General features: G+C 46.4%; 1 protein-coding gene and 2 long non-coding RNA genes across 3 annotated transcripts in view; 2 read left to right on the top strand and 1 right to left on the bottom strand.

Moving 5' to 3' along the window:
- The first annotated feature begins 220 nt into the window (after window positions 1-220).
- Window positions 221-610, top strand: LOC123755520 (uncharacterized). The gene has a single exon (XM_045738284.2). It carries the CDS (start codon window positions 221-223, stop codon window positions 608-610), a length of 390 nt encoding a protein of 129 aa, XP_045594240.1.
- Window positions 611-6,308: 5,698 nt separating this feature from the next.
- On the top strand, window positions 6,309-12,703 carry LOC123755551 (uncharacterized). Its single transcript, XR_006772526.2, has 3 exons — window positions 6,309-6,795; window positions 11,545-11,666; window positions 11,852-12,703. It is a non-coding gene; the product is annotated as an uncharacterized lncRNA (long non-coding RNA).
- The window catches only part of LOC138366655 (uncharacterized), a 253,291-nt gene continuing 234,867 nt past the window's right edge, over window positions 7,324-25,747 (bottom strand). The window contains exon 4 of the long non-coding RNA XR_011229207.1: window positions 7,324-9,805. This is a non-coding gene — a long non-coding RNA (uncharacterized lncRNA). The remainder of the gene's footprint in view (window positions 9,806-25,747) is intronic.

Below are 25,747 nucleotides of genomic sequence, written 5' to 3'. Positions count from 1 at the left end.
TGACAACCATGCCACAAGTTTTTACTTATGCCTAAACAAACTTACTTCAATTTGAATTTCAAGGCAAAAACTTAAGCTTTATATCCACTACAGGAAACATCAAGAATGATCAGACCAAAGAATTATCAGATAGCTGAATGCCAGATCATAGCTACAGGGATCAATGCCTAGGCAAGGGTTGGAGGCGGGCGGCCCATAGTGTCTAACGGCGGGAGGAATGATGGGTGACGAGCAGCAGAAAGCGGGAAGCGGGTGGCGAGCGGCAGAAGGCGGGTGGAGAGCGGCAGAAGGCGGGAAGCGGGTGGCGAGCGGCAGACGGCGGGAAGCGGGTGGCGAGCGGCAGAAGGCGGGAAGCGGGTGGCGAGCGGCAGAAGGCGGGAAGCGGGTGGCGAGCAGCAGAAGGCGGGAAGCGGGTGGCGAGCGGCAGAAGGCGGGAAGCGGGTGGCGAGCGGCAGAAGGCGGGAAGCGGATGGCGAGCGGCAGAAGGCGGGAAGCGGGTGGCGAGCAGCAGAAGGCGGGAAGCGGGTGGCGAGCACCAGAAGGCGGGAAACGAGTGGCGAGCAGCAGAAGGCGGGAAGCGGGTGGCGAGCGGAGACTGGCAGTAGAGTGAGAGCTGGTGGTGGGGGGTTTGGGAGGGGGTTGATGGGGGAGGGAGGTCAGTAAGCGTGATTTATGCGGGGCGACTGCCGGAGTCTGGCTGAGGGTCGTGGGGCGACGCCCTCCCTGGATACAACCATTCACGATACACATAAACACCTGCACACAGCTGTCGCCTGGCATCATGAAAACTGCGTAAACCTCACTGACCACACGAAGATTTTCAGCTGATACACGTAAACACGAGCCACCTGCGAGACATTCTTCGGCATGTGATATGTTATCAACAAAGCCTAATCTTTGAGTGACCAATGAATCTTAACTCACCTACAAAGGCGAACTAAGACCTCATAAAGTCACACCCAGTAATCCCCCGAGCAAGCAGTTGCGGATATGATACGACTCCAGCAACAGGTGACCTGGCGCTGAACTAAACTCTACAGCAAATAGCACATTGCCAGATACGCATAATCAACGTCAGACAAAAGGAAAACACTGCCGTATAGGCTATTCATCGCCAAGCGCATGTAAACACCGGAAACACACGCATACTATGTTGAACACATGAACATCACCAAGCGGGTGCTCGCACAGCAGTATATATGATCACACCTGCACACAAAACACCCGAAAATATATTGAAATGACACAGCTGCAAGCTTGCTGTTCAGTCATCTGTGTACTGCAACACCTGTGTACGGTTGGTTGGCGAAGGTACACACATTCGTACACGTGTTAATTTCTTACGTGATTTACATACACACACACACACACACACGTGTGTGATGTTGAATGCATTAGGCAGTGATGTGGTGGACGCAAACTTCGTACACAGTTTCAAATGTAGATATGATAAGAGCCCAGTAGGCTCAGGAATCTGTACACCTGTTGATTGACGGTTGAGATGCGGGACCAAAGAGCCAGAGCTCAACCCCCACAAGCACAACTAGGTGAGTACACACACAGCAACTTAAATGACACGGTTGAGAGGCGGGATCAAAGAGCCAAAGCTCAATCCCCGCAAGCACAAATAGGTGAGTACACAGTACCTCACAAAAGATTACTATACAAACTTGAGAGACAGGCGGGAGTAAGCAGTAAAGCCCTAGCATGGGTAAGGAGTTACCTAACAGGCAGGAACCAGAGAGTACCAGTAAGGGGCGAAAAGTCGGACTGGAGAACAAACAGTAACAAGTGGAGTACCTCAAGGATCGGTGCCGGGACCAATTCTATTTCTCAAATACGTAAATGACATACATATTTACAGGAATTGAGTGTTATATGTCAATGTCTGCAAATGATGACAAATTAATGAGACGAGTTGTGACATGAGGATTGTAGGATTATCCAAGAGGACTTGAACAAGTTGCACAGATGGTCGGAGATATGGCTACTGGAGTTCAATACGAGCAAGTGTAAAACGATGGAAATGGGAACAAGTGACAGGAGACCAAAGGGACAGTACACAATGACGAGAAACTACCTCCCAGTAACGACTCGAGAAAAAGACTTGGGAGTGGACACAATACCAAACCTAACTCTGGAGGCTCATATAAATAGGATAACGTCAGTAGTATACTATATAGTAGCAAAAGTTTGAAGATTATTCAGTAACCTAAATCAGGAGGCATTTACAACCCTGTACACTGCCTACGTGAGACCAATCTCAGAGTATGCCGCCCCATCATGGAGCCTCCACCTAAAGAAACACATAAGGAAGCTAGATAAGGTTCAGAAGTTTGCGACGAGGGTCGTCATAGAATTGCGAGAGATGAGATATGAAGAGAGACTGAAGGAACTAAACCTGGGCAGACATGATAGAGACGTATGCAATACTTATGGGAATTGACAGAGTAGAAATAGAGGAAATGTTCACAATAAATACAAATAGAACAAGGAGCATGGATGGAAGCTTGAGACTCATACGAGTTATAGAGATGTTAGAACATTTTAATTTAGCCTAAGAGTAGTGTGAAAAAGGAATGCACTAAAGGAACTGGTAGCAGAAGCAAACTCCATTCGGAATTTTAAAAGTAGATATGATAGGGAAATAGGCCAAGTCATATACTTTAGACAACCGACGGCTACAAAAGAAGGGGTCCAAGAGCTAATGCTCGATCCTGCAGGCACAAATAGGCGAGCGCGCACACACACACACAAATAAGTTGATATAAGCAGATAAATGGCCACGACTGGGCAATGCTCACCCTTCACATCCCAGCTAGCTCAACACTCCTTCACCTGCTCATTACCTTCTCCCCAAAGCCCCAGACAATGGGCAGGTGAGCAGGGGCCTGCGACTCCCTCGGAGTCACGTCTACAATCAACTGCACGTTTCTCCGCAAGTAATTTTCAAGATTAGTAGCACCCTCCTCACACCACCTCCAGGAACACTTTTTGCTCTGATATTAGGAGTATAAGGCATACCACTAACCTCGCACTACCACCAGGAACACTGGGATTTAATCTGATGTTAGGAGTATAAGGAGCACTCCTAACATCACACCACCGCCAGGAACACTATCCTATCCTCACACACCCAAGGATCAACCTCACACCTAAAGGAACAACCTCATACCTCATGTGTCTCACCCTCACCCCACAAGTGTCACACACTCACCCCACAAGTGTCACACACTCACCCCACAAGTGTCACACACTCACCCCACAAGTGTCACACACTCACCCCACAAGTGGCACAGTTAGTGCACCATATCAACGGGCACAAGACAGTAATTGTGATGAATACTTCACCCAGCAATAGTTAAAATGAAAGCATCACAGAACAATAATTACAACGGAAACCGGCTCAGAGCGGCCACTGCGCACAAGAGTAACGAACACACACCAACGGAAACACCACATCAACTCACAACATAATGGACACAACTCAGCCACATGCACAACATTAACGAACGGACCACACCAACGAACACGCCACAGTAACGTACAATTTGGAAACCAACAATTAGTTGGAAAAATATTTTTCCAATGTTGTCAACCGAATGGAGGCCTCTTGATCTCTCAAGGGGATGACGCTACCAACATTGCGTCAGTGGAATGACACAACTCTCTCTTATACACTACAAATACTGCATCAACTAGATGACGCAGCTCTCCTCAGTACACTGACAACATTGTGTCAGTGGGATGACACAATTTATGTGTATATTGCCAACTCTGTGTCAGTGGGTTGAGGTAGCAGGCAACTCAACCCACTACACTTCAAATACTGCGTCAACTGGAAGACGCAGCTCTTCGATGTACTGCTACCACTGTGTCAGTGGGATGACGCAGACCTGTGTACACTGACAACACTGCGTCAGTGGAATGACGCATCCCTCTTGTGTATCCTGAGCAAGAATACCTCTCATGGACGGACGTCACTGAATCCAAATATTGTCAACAAAGAATTTTCTCAACTGCATCCGGATTTCACCGATGAAGTGTCGCGTCATCCGGATATCTTGACCAGAGCGTCACGAGGCCAGGATGCAGGGACAGGGAGAAGAAGGGTTTCTGTGATAGCCAATGACAGGACTTGATCGACCAGTATGAATGTAGTTAACGTGTTGGCATGGACGGTACGAGTCAGGACCATACTATACTTGGGCCCCCGGCTAAATCTGGCCAAATGACGTTGACGTTGATAGAATATCGAATAAACGATGAAAACGTCACTCGTGCTGTTCTTGTCAGCTGGGAAGCCATGTTATATAAAAGACAAAAAAGCTAATCGATTGTGTTTCTTTGATAATGAACTAGCTGAGGCACTCGGCATTTGCCTGAATGGCCACAATGGCCACAGCTTCACTACACATGGTCACTGTAACTTCATCACTGTCAGGGTCGACACTCCCGGGTCCCCGGGGTCCTCCTAGAACCCAAATATCTTGGGTTATGAGCAACACTCTATGGTCAGCTAAATCCCACAGAACCTGTAATGTTTTGGAATCAATGAATATAGACAGTGATCTTGTTATGAGAGACTCATAAAAGCCTTGAAGAAAAACGAAAGCACGCTAAAATTAGAGGTCAGAAGCTGAATCCCAATATAACATAAACTTCCATGAGTCAAATAAAGTCTTGCCAATTACTTGTATTAACACAATGACGGGGAATAATTCTCAGTGGTGCACTGTGAACATGTCAGTGATTCACTTACCAAGAAAAGCTTCGAACGCAGCTACAATCAGTCATCACTAAATACAACATCCACTCATCATCAACAAAGGCTAAATGCTCAGTAATCCAGTCGCCATCTCGCCTGTTTATGAATGAAACAACCCGTCCTCAGGCGAGGCTGGTTACAGCGGCGGCCGTCCCCTCCCCCTCCCGACATATTCAGCAGTTTTAACTATACGTGTATTAAAAAACTGGTTTGTTCTCATAACTTAATATTACTATATATTAAATTTCTATGTAAAGTTATGCGTAAGTTAGGTTAGGTTAGGTGTTTAGGTTCTGTTGGCGATTATTTGTATTAGTAGTAAGTGGGTGAAGCATTTACAGCGTTGAGGTTCGAACAAAATTCGTCTGTGAAACACTTGTTCCGAAAGTGTTCGAACGTCATCAGTTGTGAGTCGTGTGTAAACCGTTTTTCCTTCATAAAACGGGGATTTAGCGGGTGCATGGAATCACTTTTGGGTCTTTGTTTGGAGGACGGGCTGGCATTTACAATGTTGTGGTTCAAACAAAAGTCGTCAGCGATGAACTTGTTCGAGAAGTGTTCGAATATCATTTGAGTTGTGTGTAAATCGTTATCCATTCATAAACAGAGGGTTTGGCGGACAGAACCTAATCACCTAACATGACTGCTCACTATTCAATACATTCGAGTATATAATATTATTAGCTTATAATTGAGACAATACCAATTTTGAATAGGCCTGACGTTAAAATTGACGAACGCGTCTTTGGAGGAGTCAATTCCGGTCTCCTCCGACCGGCGGTTGGAGTCAAGGGTCATAAGGTTGGACCCTCATCTACCGTATGAGGTAGATGTCCTGAGATGATGACATCTACTTTCTCGGGTCAAATAGGGAAGCCGCGTAGTTTAGTCTCAAGCAATTGACGTAAAACCGATACTATACTAATTTGGCGGGTGTTATAAACTGGAGAACTGGAACCCTTTCTAAAATTTAGGATTACAGTGACAATCTTTTATGCTTCTTGGAAAACAGTTGTATTTATTTACTACACACACTTGTTAAGAGGATTAACATTGTGTATTTCTTTAGACTGTCAACTGTCTATTCACAGCCCGGATATATTCTTTGTGTGTTTATAAACCTTATTACTTATAGGTTACTTCATATTTTTATACAGCTCCTGTAAAGGTAGCATCTGTTCAAGGAACTCTTAACTCTAAGCTCTTGACTTAGTGGAGGCTAATATGAAATAGTTTAGAATATTGGTGATTGCTACTACTGTGACATGTGGAGTGACACGTGTGAACAGCCTCCACGCTACATGTCTCTCACCCACACTGACACGTCCCCCGTGTGACGTACCAGAGGTCCGCTGCTGCTCCCGGGAGGATGCAGGGATATCCCAGTCCCAAAGTGGCACTAGCAGTGGGACGTGGGCTGGACCTCCAAGGAGTGCTGGTTCATTTCCGCCTGAAAATGTCGCGTGAGTGTGACTTGTAACTTTAGAATATATAAAGGATACAAGGCGCGTCTTCGGTCTACAGACAATGGGTAGGTGTATAAAGCAATTAACTGCTCCGTTGGATATTTCAGAAAGGTTGTGTTGCAGCGATCCCGAGTTACGTGACCTGGACCAGCCCGGGAGGTCACCACCTCTGAGACGTGAACCCATCCCTGTGATCTAGACCAGCTCATGGTCACTATCTGCCGAGGAGTGAGAAGTCACTTTTCTAACCATCTTTGCTGAGGTGCTCAACACAGACCCGCTTCAGTGGCTGGGAGGGCAGTAGGCCGCCTGCATGACCTCAACTGTTTGGGCAACACAGTGACCTTATATGTGATACACGTCTAGTATGTGTAGGAACCACAGTCACACTGACCCCGTCCAACATAATTGCCTTGCATGATACAAGAACACTGAAGTAGGCCTACTGGCTCATGAGAGGCAGGGACACTGGAGCAGGCCTACCAGCCTCGAGGGAGACAAATACTGCAATAGGCCTACTGACCCATCAGAGGCAAATCTACTTGATTTGTCTATCCTATTGTTAGTAATTTCTAAAGTGTTGGTTCGTTGCCTCTCGTCAACAGATGTATTACCGAATCACTGTTTAGCTATATTTGTTTATTCTAAATGTGTATATCTTGAATCCGTTATTCGAGTACTATTTCCATTTGATAATTTCAATACTTGTTTAGATTCCTATTGTAATATCTATTTACATACTTCAGCGTCACATCTCTTGCTTCACGCCTGCAAAAGCATGGATGTAACTTTAAGACTCTCTAATATATATCTTCACAAATAGTCCCACTAGTGCAAGGTAAAGCTGCAGGATAACAGCAATATTCTCACTGCCAGCACTATTAGATATCAAGCTAAGTATCCTACTGGTCTTTGTTCTAGGTCTGCACTAATAGCGACAACTCTAAGATGCATTTCACAGATGAATTCACAATCATCCACGATACTGAGCTGATAGCTAACGTCGCATTCTTTCCATTTTCATATATTCATATATTTCATATATATATATATATATATATATATATATATATATATATATATATATATATATATATATATATATATATATATATATTCATGAATTTTTCATCGATGAGACCTTCGTACACTTACGCAATCTTCAATTTATAATGTTCCTTTCTTTTGTATCGCTTGCAAATTCACCTACTCCAAAATAAAGATATTTAATTACATTATGAAAACGTAGTGGTCCAAGGTCCACGTTAATGGTTACCTTGAGGTGCTTCCGGGGCTCAGTGTCCCCACGGCCCGGTCGTCGACCAGGCCTTCTGGTTGCTGGACTGATCAACCAGGCTGTTGATCAGTGTTGATCAGTTGATGGTCTCCAAAGGCTCTACACTTAAACTTACTCTCTGTTACCCGTCTTTTAACCATGACTTTATCCAACATTAGTATCTGGCCTTCAATACCATGTTCTTCAACGATGGTGCTAACACCTGAAACATATGCGGCAGCCAGCGACACTGACCCCACCCAACACGTGACACAGTGCTGAAGGGTATGGTGGCGCCTGAGTGATACAGAGGCTGGTGAGCTCTCCCAGACATAACAGTGACGGGAGCAGCCCTCGTCATCCAACACTTCACACTCTGATAATATGACCGCCTCTCTCTCTCTTTATACTGAATGTCTGTGATTTACCGGATGTTAACGATACACTGTGACGCTGTGGTCCTGTTAGTGGTGACGAACAACACATCTTGTTGCACAGCAGCCATGTGCTGTGCAACCAACTTGTCCTCTTACAAAGAACGTCGCAAATGAACAAATCCACAAGGGCCGTGATTTGTTTATTTGATGCATCGCGCTATTGTGATTTCTGTGTGTACAGAACGTCGCATTTCGCTCGTATGCGTTACGTAAGGCCAAGAAATGTCGTACTAAAAAATGGAAGCGGCTGGCGAAAGTGACGTACTGTCCAGTTTTCTGTTTTGGGTCCTCTGGTAGGTTAGGAGACGACACTTTACATTGACCGTTTTCTTGACGTTGGGGAACCTTAGGAGGACAGGCTGATGCTGACGGTGGTGTACAGCATCGTGCACCACTGAAAATATTAAGTACCTTTCTGACACAAACTTTAGGACAGGGAATGTTACCGTAAATATGAACCCTACACTAACCCAGTCTCAAGCTAGCCCCAACAAGGCCAAAACTGCAGCCTTCCTCGTGCTTCATGCTCTCACCCAATGAAAGTGAAACACGACAAAATGATTATTTGAATTAGAAACTTTACTCGTAATAACTTATACAAGTCATTGCAATTCTGGCAGACTAAATCAATCTTACATTTTCGGCATAAAATTGAGTCAAATTTAGCTGACAATTTGCAGGCGCTTCGTGTTATTACCGGAAGCGTGAACACTGTAAAACGAGTCATATATCGTCCAGTGTCACATTAACAAGATGTAAATACGCACGAATATATCGTCTCACTCACTCAATGCGTATACACGACGATTTAAAACCAGGAAAAAGTGAAGGGAGAGAGGAAAGAGGATGTTATAAAATGCGTAAGAAATGTGGGTGGTGGTGGTTGGGTTCATAAGGTTGTGGGTAGTGTAAGTAGGGTGGGTGTTGGTCTTACCCCAAGACAGCTGCAGGACCTCACAATGTGTACTTGTCTTACCAGCACTACATGTGAAGACATACATGAGGGGGCACTATATGTGAGGACAAACATGAGGTGGGGCACTATATGTGAAGACATACATGAAGGGCACTATATGTGAGGACATACATGAAGGGCACTATATGTGAGGACATACATGAAGGGCACTATATGTGAGGACATGAGGAGCACTACATAGAACATGTGTCATCATGAAGCTCACGCCCAGAACTGATGGTATTAATAGACTGCTTGAACATGTAGACGTACATTGATGACCTCGGCTAAAGATGCAGATAACTCGTGACGTCACATACGCTGCAACAAGATAACAGTGACGTCATTCATATGCTATCATGCCATAGCAAAAGACATCACTGATACGCTACCAGGTGATAGCAAGTGACATCACACACGCCTTGCAAGAATCCACTCAACAAGTGACGCCACAGATACGTTATCAGGCTCAGGAACCGGGGCCGAGATTCACCAAGCACTTGCGTGTCTGCTTACGAAACCTGTACATCTTTTCTCGATCATGGCTGCTTGGAAACGCTGCGTTGTCATTCTCCATCGGTACTGATAACAGATTGGCGTTAGTGAGCGCTTAAACTGTTAAATAAATGCAAAATAATTTCCTTGCGGAAAGATCTAGAGATTTCGTGACACTTATGGGTTTGATAAATCCTGGTTAAGGTGATTATGACAATTGGGGTGTAATAGCTGTACTCACGTAGGCGTGCTTGATGGTGTTGGGCTTCGGCTCCTGGATTAGGTGTCATGACAGCTGAGTGTTTGGGTATTTATCAGGGTACCTGGATATGCAGGAAAGGTGTGTTTGTGTGCTCACCTAGTTACCCTTACGGGGGTTGAGTTTCGGCTCTCTGGTCCCGCCTCAACCTGCAATCAACAAGTGTACAGGTTACTGAGCCTTCTGGGCTCTATCATATCTACACTTGAAACTGTGTATGGAGTCTACCTCCATCACATCACTACCGTAATGCATCCCATTTATTAACTACTCTGACACTAACAAAATTCTTTCTAATGTCTCTATGGCTCATTTGGGTACTCAATTTCCACCTGTGTCCCATAGTGCGTAGTGCCACTTGTGTTAAATAAACTGTCTTTATCTACCCTATCAATTCCTTTGATAATCTTGTATGTGGTGATCATGTCCCCTCTTAACTCTCGTCTTCCAGCGTCGTGATGTTTAATTCCCGTAGTCTTTCCTCAATAGTTCATGCCCCTCAGTTCGGGTACTAGTCTGGTGGCAAACCTCTAAACTTTCTCCAATTTAGTTTTATGCTTTACAAGATATGGACTCCATGCTGGAGCTGCATACTCCAGGATTGGTCTGGCATGCACGGTATACAAGGTTCTGAATGATTCCTTACACAAGTTTCTATTGGCCGTTCTTATGTTAGCCAACTTGGCATATGCCGCTGATGTTATCCTCTTGATGTGGGCTTCGGGGGACAGGTCTGCCGTGATATCAACCCCCCGGTCTTTCTGTTTTGTGTGTGTGTATACCCGCACGCGTGTGCACGTGCATGTAAGACCATAGCAAGAGAGTGACAGGTATCCAACGCCACCCACACAAACGTCCGCGGCAGCAACAAACTTTGCCCCAACAACCCAAGTTTGGTCAACAAGATGAGGTGAAGCAGCAGATCCACCATCAATATTACCACTTGGAGAAACATAGTTTACATCAACAAGATAAAAGAGGCTTGGTAATCACATCTGAGCCTACCAGCGCCAGTATAACATAAACAAAGACAAAGATAAATTATATTAAACATCCTGTAAGAAGTATCTTCCTCAGCATTATCCAAATGAGTTGTAGTAAAGCAAACGACATTATAATCCCACAATCAGCAATAGCACCTCTCCTTACTCAAATAATTGCTTTAGGTTAATTTTTTGTCCATAACTAGTCATTGATGCAGTCTACCCTAGACTATATAAAGGATTATCGACCCTTTATCGGCCCTATCGACCCATTCTCAACTCGATCACAATCGACTTGAGAATGGTCCAGGACGGACCGAAACGTCGTCGTCCCTTCACCTTCTAGTGTGTGGTCTGGTCAACATACTTTAGCCACGTTATTGTGACTCATCAGCTGCATATAAAGGGCTAGGTTAGGTTAGGTTGGTTAGGCTACTGTTTGTGTTAAGAGCTTGTTATGTGATAGCAAAAGTTTCCATCTGCAGGATGGTTAGTCATGCAGGGTAATGTGACCAGTAGTATGCACTGACAAACTTTGCATTATGAGGAGATCGTCAAGAACACTAGAGTGGATAAATTGGATAAAGCTCCAAGTACCTCATACCGGCAGGTGTAAAGGGTCTAATGAGGGACTTGGACCATCAGTAACTAAGAGATCATGACCAAGTTGCTGCTCACAGTTTATACACGATACAAACACTCTAGCCAGTTATCGTTGTTGTTGTTTTAGATTTAGCTACTCAGAACGAAATGCCAATGTAGCACGGGCTATAGTGAGCCCGTAAAGCGAGTTATCTTCAGCTGGTGCACTAATAGACAACACCCATAACTACCCTACAAAACGACATGCTGCACTTAAAAAAAAGAGAGAGAAATTAATAATTAACATCTCTCCCCACTCCCAGCCTTCCCCCAGGTGACAAAATGCAGGTATGACCCAAGGCTCTGGAACCTGTACTCACCAGACGATAAAGGCCGAGAGGCGGGACCCAATAGCCGTGACTCATCCTCCCGCAAATACAACTAGGTGAGTACTAGTGACAGTAGTCAATCAACGCTTCTTGGATTATGTGTAATCATACAGCTCAGAAAATCTCTTGATTAAGATCGACCAGGATCTTGGCTGGAAGAAAGCCTCAACTTCTTATCTAAATAAAACCATTAGTGCAAGGTACTAGTCAGGGAAATATTCCGTAATCCTGTATATTTCAGAGATCCATATTGGAATAAGATTCACACGACCTGCAAAACCGCTTCCCTCGGCAATTTACGCAGGAAATCGCTACACTGCTATCTGATGGAGTAGTTATTACGGCGTCATGTGACAGCGAGTGTGTTTGACTAGGGAAGGAAAGCCCTACGTCTGCCTCACGACACATGATGTGCCTCACACGCCACGCTCGCCTTTACAAGCCTCAACACACCATTTCTTCAGTTCCTTTATAATATATATTTATATACATATGCATGTGTGTGTAAAGCGGTCGACATGCATGCATATATATGTTTGAATATATTAAAATGTTGAGGTTAGCACTTATCAAACGAACACACTCATAGGAAACTATAAAATGACCTGAATAAACTGCAAGTATGTCCAACAAATGACTCTTAGAGTTTACCTCAAACAAGTGCAAAGTGATAAAAATAGGAACAAATCCACAAGGGCCGTGACGAGGGTTCGAACCTACGTCCGAGGGCATCCCAGACGCTGTGATAAAAATAGGCACTGGGAACAGACAGACACAAAGTACGGAACTAGATATGCAATCCTCCCAGAACCAGGACAAAGGACCCAAGAGTTAATATTATACAGATCCTGTCTCTCGATCCAAAATAAGATGGGCATCAGCAGCAGCAGCGTATGCTAGGTTGGCCTACATAAGAAATAACTTTAAGAAATGTGGAATAAAAGTTCTTTCAAGACCTTGCCTAACACATACATCAGACCAATCCTGGAATTTGCGGCACCAGCATGAAGTCCTTACCGTGTTAAACACAAAACGAAGTTTAAGATAGCCCAGAGGCATGCCACCAGAATAGTCCCAGAATTGAGACGTACGATTGACGAGGAAACACTAATGGAACTAAACTATGTGTCCGTTTATATATATATATATATATATATATATATATATATATATATATATATATATATATATATATATATATATATATATATATATGAGTAAGGTAAGAGTAAAGGTAAAAATATAAGAAAATGTAAGAATAAGACAGATGTATAGAGATAAGAAACAGGGCCCAAGCTTAAGACAGATCACGTTGGTTAAGAAGGTTTGAGCGTTTAAGTCGTCGTCGAAACCGGACCGAAACTTCGTCGTTTCTTGACTTTCTGGCGTGTGGTTTGGTCATCATATCTTCAGCCTCGTTATTGTGACTCATCGTCTGCATATATGTATATATGCACGCACGCACACACACATCAAGGGGGGGGGGGGTTGATAGCTGGGTTGATAGCTGAGTAGACAGCGCTCTGGACTCGTAATCCTAGGGTCCGGGTTCGATCCCGGCTGGTGGCAGAAACAAAATGGCCAGAGTTTCTTTCACCCTGATGCCCCTGTTACCTAGCAGTAAATAGGTACCTGGGAGTTAGACAGCTGTTACGGGCTGCTTCCTGATTGCGTGTGTGTGAAGAAAAATATTTGTTAGTTGTTAGTAACAGATAACTGACACTGCACACAGAGATCACACTAACGTGATGCATCAAATGAACAAAGCCACAAGGGCCGTGACAAGGATTCGAACCTGCGTCCGGGAGCATTCCAGACACTGCCTTAATCGACTGAGCCAAGACAGGGTAAAAGAGTTGAAACCGAAGTTCTACTGAACTTACTGGATCCCGTAGGGTCTCCGAGGCACAAACCAGGATTTTACACATAGTTTTACTTTGCATCCTGGAGAGGCACAAACCAGGATGGGCCATTAGGCCCACACATGGGTATTAACAGCATAAGATAGTAGATATTAACAATGAATTAGTGAGACAAATGTGTATCACTGATCCTTTAACTGATCAATCAAAAATGGATCTAAATTATATAATAGCTTGACACAACCACCCCTCACCCCCCCCAGCTTGACACAACCACCCCTCACCCCCCCCCCAGCTTGACACAACCATCCCTCACCCCCCCCCCCAGCTTGACACAACCACCCCTCACCCCCCCCCAGCTTGACACAACCATCCCTCACCCCCCCCAGCTTGACACAACCATCCCTCACCCCCCCCCAGCTTGACACAACCATCCCTCACCCCCCCCCAGCTTGACACAACCATCCCTCACCCCCCCCCCCAGCTTGACACAACCATCCCTCACCCCCCCCCCAGCTTGACACAACCATCCCTCACCCCCCCCCAGCTTGACACAACCATCCCTCACCCCCCCCCCAGCTTGACACAACCATCCCTCACCCCCCCCAGCTTGACACAACCATCCCTCACCCCCCCCCAGCTTGACACAACCATCCCTCACCCCCCCCCAGCTTGACACAACCATCCCTCACCCCCCCCCCAGCTTGACACAACCATCCCTCACCCCCCCCAGCTTGACACAACCATCCCTCACCCCCCCCCCCAGCTTGACACAACCATCCCTCACCCCCCCCCCCAGCTTGACACAACCATCCCTCACCCCCCCCCCCCAGCTTGACACAACCATCCCTCACCCCCCCCCCAGCTTGACACAACCATCCCTCACCCCCCCCCCAGCTTGACACAACCATCCCTCACCCCCCCCCAGCTTGACACAACCATCCCTCACCCCCCCCCCAGCTTGACACAACCATCCCTCACCCCCCCAGCTTGACACAACCATCCCTCACCCCCCCCCCAGCTTGACACAACCATCCCTCACCCCCCCCCAGCTTGACACAACCATCCCTCACCCCCCCCCAGCTTGACACAACCATCCCTCACCCCCCCAGCTTGACACAACCATCCCTCACCCCCCCCAGCTTGACACAACCATCCCTCACCCCCCCCCCCCAGCTTGACACAACCATCCCTCACCCCCCCCAGCTTGACACAACCATCCCTCACCCCCCCCAGCTTGACACAACCACCCCTCACCCCCCCCAGCTTGACACAACCACCCCTCACCCCACCCACCAGCTTGATACAACCACCCCTCACCCCCCCCCCAGCTTGACACAACCTCCCCTCACCCCCCCCAGCTTGACACAACCATCCCTCACCCCCCCCCCAGCTTGACACAACCATCCCTCACCCCCCCCCAGCTTGACACAACCATCCCTCACCCCCCCCCCAGCTTGACACAACCATCCCTCACCCCCCCCAGCTTGACACAACCACCCCTCACCCCCCCAGCTTGACACAACCATCCCTCACCCCCCCCCAGCTTGACACAACCACCCCTCACCCCACAACCCAGCTTGATACAACCACCCCTCACCCCCCCCCCAGCTTGACACAACCTCCCCTCACCCCCCCCAGATTGACACAACCATCCCTCACCCCCCCCCCAGCTTGACACAACCACCCCTCACCCCACCCCCCAGCTTGATACAACCACCCCTCACCCCTCCCCAGCTTGACACAACCTCCCCTCACCCCCCACAGTTTGACACAACCACCCCTCACCCCCCCCCCAGCTTGACACAACCACCCCTCACCCCCCCAGCTTGACACAACCTCCCCTCACCCCCCACAGTTTGACACAACCACCCCTCACCCCCCCAGCTTGACACAACCACCCCTCACCCCCCCAGCTTGACACAACCACCCCTCACCCCCCACAGCTTGACACAACCACCCCTCCCCCCCACAGCTTGACACAACCACCCCTCCCCCCACAGCTTGACACAACCACCCCTCACCCCCTTCAGCTTGACACAACCACCCCTCATCCCCCCCACAGCTTGACACAACCACCCCTCACCCCCCCCCAGCTTGACACAACCACCCCTCCCCCCACAGCTTGACACAACCACCCCTCCCCCCCCCCACAGCTTGACACAACCACCCCTCCCCCCCCCCCACCGCTTGACACAACCACCCCTCATCCCCCACAGCTTGACACAACCACCCCTCATCCCTCCCAGCTTGACACAATCACCCCTCACCCCCCCAGGTTGACACAACCACCTCACCCCCCCAGGTTGACACAACCACCCCTCACCCCCCCCCCAGGTTGACACAATCACCCCTCCCCCCCCCCCCACAGCTTGACACAACCACCCCTCACCCCCCACAGCTTGACACAACCACCCCTCATCCCCCCCAGCTTGACACAATCACCCCTGAGCCCCCCCCCCAGCTTGACACAACCACCTAACCCCCCCCCCAGGTTGACATAACCACCCCTCATCCCCCCCCCAGCTTGACACAATCACCCCTCACCCCCCCCCCAGCTTGACACAACCACCTCACCCCCCCAGGTTGACACAACCACCCCTCACCCCCCCCCAGGTTGACACCCCCCCCCAGCTTGACACAACCACCGCTCACCACCCCCCCCCCCCCCCAGCTTGATGCCACACCACAACTATAACACAACTGACTAGCAATAGAGTATTAAACAATATTTAACAATAAACTTGGAGTGACCAATATTCTGGGCGTGCTTAAGCTGGCCGGAGGGTAGTTGCCCTTCGTGCCAATTATGAGAGGGAAAGCGTGCCCTTAAAACTTTTGACTGTACGATTACTGGCACGGCAACCAACCCCCCCCCCCCCTCCTCCCATGGCTATTGGCACCACGCTATTCATACTACCACCATTCATCAATTAACATCACAACTCTTCCACTACCACCACCACCAGTACTCTACCACTACCACCTGTACTCTACCACTACCACCAGTACTCTACCACCACCACCAGTACTCAACTACCAAGAGAAAATTATATTTGAGAATAAATAATTCCGTTGCTAACGTCAATCGAGGCACATATAAATAGAATACCATCAGCAGTATATGTGACGCCGGCAATCATTTAAAATTATTAATACATATTATCTCAAGAAAATATATACAGCCTTTGTGAGACCTGTTCTAGAATATGCAACACTGGCATGGAATCTCCCCACCTTATGAAACTAAACTGGAGAACGTGCAAAGATTTGCAACAAAACGAGAACCTGAATAAATAGGACTAAGCTACGAGGGCAAGTTAAAGGAACTGAATCTCGACCACACCCCTAAAGGAGAGAAGGAACAGAGGGAACGTGATCACTATATACGAGATGCTGAGAGGGGAAGAGACAATATAGATAAGGAGTCGATTGATTGATGAAGATTAAGCCACGCAAGAGGTGGCACGGGCATGAATAGCCCGTAAAAATTAGGAGTTTATAAAATGAAGATAAAATAGAACACGAGAACATAAGCCTATATAGGAGCTTAACCCCCCCCCCCCAACACCTCACTACAGGCCGTAGCTTAAACACTATCGCGTCCCTGTCGTCACCTCCATAAATATCTATCTATACTGCTCACATCAGAGTACACAACTTTTGTAAGCAGAAAAATAATAACCTGAAAACACAGACTCAACACAACCATGCACTCGCTTACTCCCTTTCAAGACACGCACACATAACCCCCCGCCCCCCCTCCCACAACCAGGATAATCCTCATTTTAAACTCCACAGCTGTAATGCCCACTCATTTCTCCTCCTAAACCACAGCAAGAGCAAGCCTCGAATCCCGGACTACGAGTTTGCTCTGGCGATGAGGAGGCCGCGATCAAAAGACTTGCTTGCTGTTTCATCTTCATAAACTAGCCCGAGAACGAGCTCAAGCCTGACCTGAACACCTGTAAACATCGAGCACGGGGGAAGACAGAGCTCCAGAGGGTCGCACTCATTAGCGATCATCCCTTTGTTGGAAGGCAATTTTGGTCGGTCAATGGGTTTAGTCGGGAGGGGGGTAAGCACTCTTTGTGTTGTCTCTGTGCCTCAGGAAAGGTAGAGAGCTCTATTCTCTGTGTCGCCACACCTCTGTTGGTCACGGTTTTAGTGCTCTCTAGGCCGTTTGCATGCATTTGACCCGAAACGACGGCTATTTATTCCCAGGGTGTACGAGACGGAAGGTGGAGTCAGGACGGACGGGGACATTAAGCGCAATCCACCAGCGAGAGTTGCTCCGTAGCGCAAGTCTATCAGGTTGTGGGGAGGGGGGGGGCGTCATGGGGGGGGGAGTGATAAGAGGGGGCGTGATGAAGGGGGCGTGAGGGGGAGTTGAGGCAACGACGTGAGGGGGGGGGGAACTTGAAATAAGTTTATTGAGGTAAAACACACACAAAGGGATGAGGTAGCTCAAGCTATTCTCACCCCGATCAGTATGAGAGGGAGAGAAGGGAAGGAATTATCAGGGAGAGCGCCATTGATTGATTGATGAAGATTAAGCCACCCAAAAGGTGGCACGGGCATGAATAGCCCGTAAGTGGTGGCTCTTTGGAGCCATTACCAGTATCAATAGCTGATACTGGAGATCTGTGGAGATGCGACTGCACCCTACGGAGAGGTCATGACCTCTCGCAGGAAAGCGCCAATGTTGTTGTTGTTTTATATTTAGCTACTCAGAACGAAGTGTCCATGTAGCACGGGCTATGGTGAACCCGTAAAAAGCGCCAAGCCATGGTGCGACTATATAGCACTGGGAAGGGGTCAGGAATAAGGATTTGGGATGGGACTGTGGGAAGGAATGGTGCCCAACCACTTGTGGACGGTCGGGGATCGAACGCAGACCTGCATGAAGCGAGATCGTCGCTCTACCATCAAGAGAAGTTGAGGGGTGACATGAGGTGAGAGGGACGAGGTAGTATAAGGGGCGACATGAGACGAAGAAATCGATTACGGGCTATTCATGCCCGTGCCACCTCTTGGGTGGCTTAATCTTAATCAATCAATCGAAGAAATCGACAGCCCCGCTCCTGTGCCAGGTAAGTCTACTACGGGCTCACCATAGCCCGTGCTACTTGGGAATTTTGTTCCCAGAAGCTGAATCTTAAACAAACAATGAAGAAATCAACATATGGGATCAGCGATGGTGAGGTAGTGAGAACCTGGCGTGTGTGAGGTGTGCTCAAGTGTGTTCCTCACCCGTTCACACCCCAACCCGTCCTCTTAAAAAGAACGTCACTTTTGGCTCGTATGCGCACTATGGCCAAATTTGGACGTAATTTGAAATGAAATCTACTCACAAAAGTGACGTTCTGTTCCGTTTTCTATTTGAGTCGTTCGGCCTACGCGCAGAGGTTATAAGAGGGCACTTTAAATTAACGTTTTTCATAACGTCACACCCACGGCGCGATGATCCGTGCAGCGCTACTGGCACACTCACTCGCCCTACGCACCACTAATGACAACTATCCACTGCTTTCCCGGCTATACAGGACTCAGGGAGTCCTATATAACCTTATAGCCTAACCAGGGTTAGTCCAGCCTTTTAGCCTACCCTGGGCTAGGATTTAACAAACAGTTACGCAAGTACTTGCGATCTTGTACAGCTTTTCTCAATGTTTGACGGCTTTGTTTACATACGTTCAACAGTTTATGAGCCTCTGAAGAAACGTACCAACCCAAGCAGCCCATCTAACTTATCGAGTCCGATGTATAGAAAAAGTAGATATTTGTGAGCCATGACTTTTTTTTAATACATTGCAGTTCTATCATTGGCTACGACAACGTAAAAAACGCGACCTATCAGTTGCGAGGAACGGGTTGGGTGTACCCTCCAGATGTATTCAGTGTACGCCCATTATTTATAATGCTGCAATACAACGTGATGTATGTTGTATCCCAAATGCCAGTACCTTCCTAACCACCTGCACTAGTACCAGTACCTGTTAAACAACCCCCAACTTCAGAACCATAGTACCACCACCATCACCACCAAGAACCATTATCACCACACAACCTCCACTAGTACAAGTGCGACTACCAACAACACTATTACTAGAACCAACGTCATTATTACCACCTCTCGCTAACAACCGCTGTCAACCCCTCTAACCCTTCCACCACAACAACTAAACCCCCGCCACTACCACCTCCTTCCCCAACATAACTCCACATATCCCCCCATCACCTCCACATGAACCCCACGACCAGCTGGCCGCTCAGACACGATGTTGGAGGTCCCCCTCGTGCATTATCCCAATTTACGTGGAATGTTTACGAAGTTCAGTATGCCAGGTAGGGTGACCCGGGTGGGACACGGGCTAGGCGTGGGCGGACGTGGGGCAGGTGTGGGCGGGACGTGGGGCAGGCGTGGGCGGGACGTGGGGCAAGCGTGGGCTGGACGTGGGGCAGGTGTGTGGTCAGGGCATGGGGCAGGCGTGGCCGGGACGTGGGGCAAGCGTGGGGCAGGCGTGGGCGGGCGGAAATATACACCTGAATGTGACAGCCAGTAAACAATACACATTATGTGTATCATCATGAACTGAACTCATTTTAACAGTTAGCAGCACACCACCACACTGTATGACACAACCAGGAGGGATAACTTTGTACTACAGCAACGATCCCCAACAACAAAAATTCAATGTAATAACTGGCTAACTATCGGAATACATATCAAACAATTATTACGAGATTAAAAAGTCATTACTAAAACTATATCATTCTTATATGACTGATAATGTGAGGCATTCAGTCACAATGTGGCGGCCTGCTGCGTTAATGGGCTCCTGGAGGAGATAAGATCGTACACGACAACATCTCCCACGAGTCACAAAGAGTGAGAAAAGAAAAGGATGAAAGATATTATGTATAATTACAGATCATAAGCCAGCTGCAGGATTGGGCAGACAATAGCTATTAGACTTTAGCCTTACTAAGTGTAAATTAATGAAGCTTTGGAGCAGAGAAAGGAGGCCAGCAGAACAGTTACAGTATAAGAATGCTGTAACAAGTCTCTGTAACAAACCAAGGAATCATTCATAACACCGAGTAAGCATATGAATATAGAATAACAGCCAGCATATGCGTAATTCTTAAGCATAAGAACAACATTTAGAAACCAAAACAAGGAATCATTCAGAATATTATACTAAACATATATACAGTGACATACCTTATAAAGCACATGAACAAAATCGAGCAAGTCCTAAGATTAGCCAGGAGACTGGTGCCGGAGTAAACAAAGCCGAACAATGGGGACACGCTAAGAGCACTCAATCTAGCGACACTAGAAAAGAGAAGGTTCGGAAGTGACACGACGGCACCTGTGGTCAATACATCACATGAGAGATGAGAGACCACGAGTGGAACGTGGATACGTTCTCGTATCAAAGATATGGAAAAAAACAGTCTTACATAGTGAGAGTTGTAAACACTTGGGATGGACTTGAAGCAGAGAACATGGCTCACACCAATTCATCATTTGAAGGGCGAATACGACATGATTCTAACATTTGGGAGATATAAATGTTTCAGTTATAATAGCTAGGAACTGATGTTCTAGTTAGATCTCCCTCCTCGCAGACTGAGCTGCGTAAACACAGCTAGGCAAGCACGTATCACCGCCATTCAGTAAAGTTGGCCTGGTTCAGCAGTGACCACACATTCACTACTAACAGCAGTGAGGCGTGGAGCGCCGACTTCTGGGAAAGCGGCCGCTGGGGACCATGAAGTATATAGGCACTTAGTGTTACTACTTCTCCCCTCACACTAACACATTACCTAAGGTGAACTAATTTGTATTTTAAGCAATGCCTAACAATTATATTTCAATAGTCAATAGTAATTCGTAGGCTATAGAAATAACTATAAACTCAAATTTAGTCTAAGTAATTGTAACCATTTTAATTGTATGTTATATAAGTCTCTTCACTCCAGGTGTAAGTTGCATTTTTATACAACTATACACCTCTTTAACCCAGGAATAACTGTAATGATTTGTATAAATCAGTTACGAATAAAACGTGCAAATCTGAAGCCTATACCGTCGCCCATGTGTGTGTGTGTGTGTGTTTTTTAGGCGTTTGCAAGGCAGTTATCTTGTTATATTCCAGCCACTCGCACTAGTGTACTTGTCCAGCTTACGCTTCAAACTTTCTAGTGAGTTTGCTTCTGTGGTATTACTTCATAGATTGTTCTACTCGTCTGCAACCCAATTTCCCTATTTTTTTTGGGTTACTTATTTCTTTTGCGATTCTAAATTTTGTTCCAATTTGCATTCATTGTCGAGCACTTTAACTTAGGTGGACAATTTTAGAACCACACACACATTGTGTGTGTGTGTGTGCATATATATATATATATATATATATATATATATATATATATATATATATATATATATATATATATATATATATATATATATACACACACACACACACACACAATGTGTGTGTGTGTGTGTGTGATTCTAAAATTGTCCACCTAAGTTGAGCTTTAAGACACCTAAGCTCTAAAACACACACGAGCCCCAAATTAACCCGCAGAACAACAAACTTACACTGAATTGGATTGTTTATTACAAGATAAGACAAAGTAACGAAGAAAACTCACCTTACATGACTTCATTAAAGTAGGATTTGACGAATAGTCAACAAAGACAGCAAAAACTAATTCAAAATCATAATTGTAAACATAGTCATTCCAAAAAGTTATACAAATGAAACAAATTCCAGATTGCCCATTACACTCATTATAAAAAAAACAAATATTACACAATAATAAACTCCAAATATTATACTCAGTACCATAATTGAGCAGAATTAATTATCAAACAAGAAGTCACTCAAAATGAGAACCAAAAACTCAACTCAAGGGAGACTAAAACATAATGAAGTCTACAAAACACGAGTAAAAGGTAAACCAAAGCCTAGATAAGGTTTACATACTATACAGCTGAAACATTATTATTCAACAGAGGCCGCAGCTCTCTGATATATAAGATTCATTACACACAAGTGAGCCTGGCCATGTACTCATTCAAGATTTAAAAAGTCGCACTCATGCAAAGAATGAGTAGATGTGAATTGGGAGGGGGGGGGAGGCCTATCTCATGACAATAATAGGGCCCCCATTCATTTGTGCTCCAGTATCGAGTGTGTATATATATATATATATATATATATATATATATATATATATATATATATATATATATATATATATATATATATATATATATATATATATATATATATATAATGTTGCAGCTGAAACGCGGGATATGTTGCAAGTTCAGTGTGGGTGGAGATGGTGTGGGCAGTAACGTACACTGTGGTGGCCTGAGACGCTAAGAGAGAGGGGGAAGGTGGGAGGGGGAGCCCAGTGGGGTGGAGGGGATGGGAAGGGATGGTGGGGGAGGGCGTGGGGGGTGGGGGAGGATCAGTGCTTGTCTCCAGGGGGTCGGAGTGGCCGCCTGCGGGTGTGTAGGCGGTGGCCCCAGGCCATACCTGCGGCGCCCAAACCGATATTCACGAGAAAATTGCCTTGCACGGGGAACTGGCAGAATGGAGAGGGGGAGGGGGAGACGGAGGAGAGGGAGTAGACGAACGAGGAGAAGGGGAGACGGAGGAGAAGGACGGGGAGATGGAGGGGAGGGAAAGATAAAGGAGTAACAGACTAGGGGAGATAGAGATGAATAGAGGGATAATGTACAGGGAGAGATGAAACAGGGTGGTTGAATAAGATAAAAATATAAAGAGGAAAGGAGAAAGAAGCAAAGGAGAATGGGAAAGAACGCGAGAATGACATAAAGACAAGTAACTCCACACAAGGGGCTAGGGCGTGCAGGCCAGGGAAGCTGAAGGAGAAGAGTTCAAACACATGAAAACATGACAAAAGTAATGTGTGTGTAAGAGAGGGGCGGGGAAGAAGATAAATAAAGAATGAGGGAGACAGAGAGGGAGCAGATAAACATATATTAATTCCCGTTGTCGGGGGACAGGAAGCCAGCATCGATGTCCCCCTTGGGTCAACTACTCCCCCTGCCCCCCTGCCCTAGGATGTAACCTACAACAGTTGCCTAACTCCCAGGTACCTACTTAACTCTTAGGTGAATAGAGGCATCAGGTGAGAGGAAACATGTCCAACCGCTTCCGTCCAACACGAGAATTTAACCCTACAGGTCCCTCTGTTGTGATGGATAAATACACAAATTTCCAGTTATTTTTTTAATACGAAAAATAAACATTTACCTATAAATGTACTATTGTATATTCCTTTCGACTCTAAATACAAGTAAACAAAAATATAATGAATGAGTAACAATGACAGGCATATTATCGCCAGAATGTCAATAAACTTTATAATGAGTAACTGTCATTATTATTTCACTCTAAAATACCCTTATTACTTGGAGCAGTAACTAATACTTGCAAATTCACTATGTACTCACCCGGTTGTTAATGAAGGTCCTTTGGTACAACCGACACTCAACATTACATAGTTACCTCTCAACACACCAGAGAATAAAGTGGCTTGAATACCCTACAAATCAGTGATGTGGCTCTTGGTATAGTCTACACACATTATAAACTACTTTGTGTGAGTTTCACCTATAGTACCTCTCAGCTGTCTAGTACTTCTCAACAAAAACTAACCCTTGCATGGGACTCCTAATATTGTCTAGTGCAAAGGAATGCTGTATATTATCATATCTCCTAACTCAGATTATTATGTAACTGCCTTAGCCTCTTGCTAGGCTAAGACATCTTGCTAGGCATCAGTAAACAAACACCTAATGGATCGTGATAGACATAACCGTAGATCAAGGTGCTGAACTGTGTGTGTGTGTACTCATCTAGTTGTGCTTGCGGGGGTTGAGCTCTGGCTCTATGGTTCCGCCTCTCAACTGTCAATCAATTGATGTACAGGTTCCTGAGCCTATTGGGCTCTATCATATCTATACTTGAAACTGTGTATGGAGTCAGCCTCCACCACATCACTTCCTAATGCATTCCGTGTAGTGTGTGTATTCACGGGAGCTGGTCGGCCGAGCGGACAGCACGCTGGACTTGTGATCCTGTGGTCCCGGGTTCGATCCCAGGCGCTGGCGAGAAACATTGGGCAGAGTTTCTTTCACCCTATGCCCCTGTTACCTAACAGTAAAATAGATACCTGGGTGTTAGTCAGCTGTCACGGGCTGCTTCCTGGGGGTGGAGGCCTGGTCGAGGACCGGGCCGCGGGGACACTAAAGCCCTGAAATCATCTCAAGATAACCTAACTGTGCTTGAGGTGGGGGGTTGAGCTCTGCTCTTTCGGCCCGCCTCTTAACAGTTAATCAATTGTTACTAACTACTAACTAATTTTATTTTCCTCTCACCCCCCCCCCCCAACACACACCCCAGGAAGCAGCTCCGTAACAGCAGTCTAACTCCTATGTACCTATTCACTGCTAGGTGACAGAAGCATCAGGGAAGCTTTGCCCATTTGTTTCTACCTAGTCCGGGAATCGAGCCCGGGCCACAGGATTACGAGCTCTGTGCGCTGTCCAGTCAGCTACCAGGCCCCTTGTGTGTATGTGTGTGGTGTATGTGTGTGTGTGTGTGTGTGTGTGTGTGTGTGTGTACTCACCTAATTGTGCTTGCGGGGGTTGAGCTCTGGCTCTTTGGTCCTGCCTTCAGATGTGTGTGTGTGTCAGTTCATAGATCAGGAACGAGCCATGTTTCACATCTTAGGCCCTTTTCTTGCTTTATTTTGTGTTTCTTCAGGTGAGGGTTTCCATGCCGGGGCAGCATGCTCAAGAATGAGTCTGCAGCGTTGGGAAGGTTCCGTGTCAAAGTTCCTGAAGGCTTTCCGGATGTTGATCACTTTGATTAATGCCACTGACGTTATATCGTGCCTCTGGTGATAGATTTGGGGCTATTTCTACTTTTACTCCCAATTTTTGGATTTTTTTTTTTTTTTTTTGCGGGGAGTGGGGAGGGGAGGGGGAGGCACCTCCGCTTCATTTTGGAATGTATTTGACATTTGTTGTTTTCTCACAACGCTGTTTACCCGCTGGGTTAAAAGTCCATTTGTCATTGTTTATACCACATCTAGAGATTGTTTGGGTCGTTATATTGTACACCTTGCACATTCAGATTACCCCCACCCTGCACCACTAGCGCCAGAGGACCAATCAGGAACAAAAGCACCACTATGGCCAGCCCACCCCACCC

This window comes from Procambarus clarkii, chromosome 20 (genome assembly GCF_040958095.1).
Source record: "Procambarus clarkii isolate CNS0578487 chromosome 20, FALCON_Pclarkii_2.0, whole genome shotgun sequence".
Lineage (NCBI taxonomy): Eukaryota > Metazoa > Arthropoda > Malacostraca > Decapoda > Cambaridae > Procambarus > Procambarus clarkii.
Note: the sequence above shows the minus strand (reverse complement) of the source record. Positions and strands in the feature narration are given on the sequence as shown.

Excerpts from the sequence above, each read along its gene's own strand:
- LOC123755520 (XM_045738284.2), top strand. The coding sequence starts at position 221 with ATGGGTGACGAGCAGCAGAAAGCGGGAAGCGGGTGGCGAGCGGCAGAA.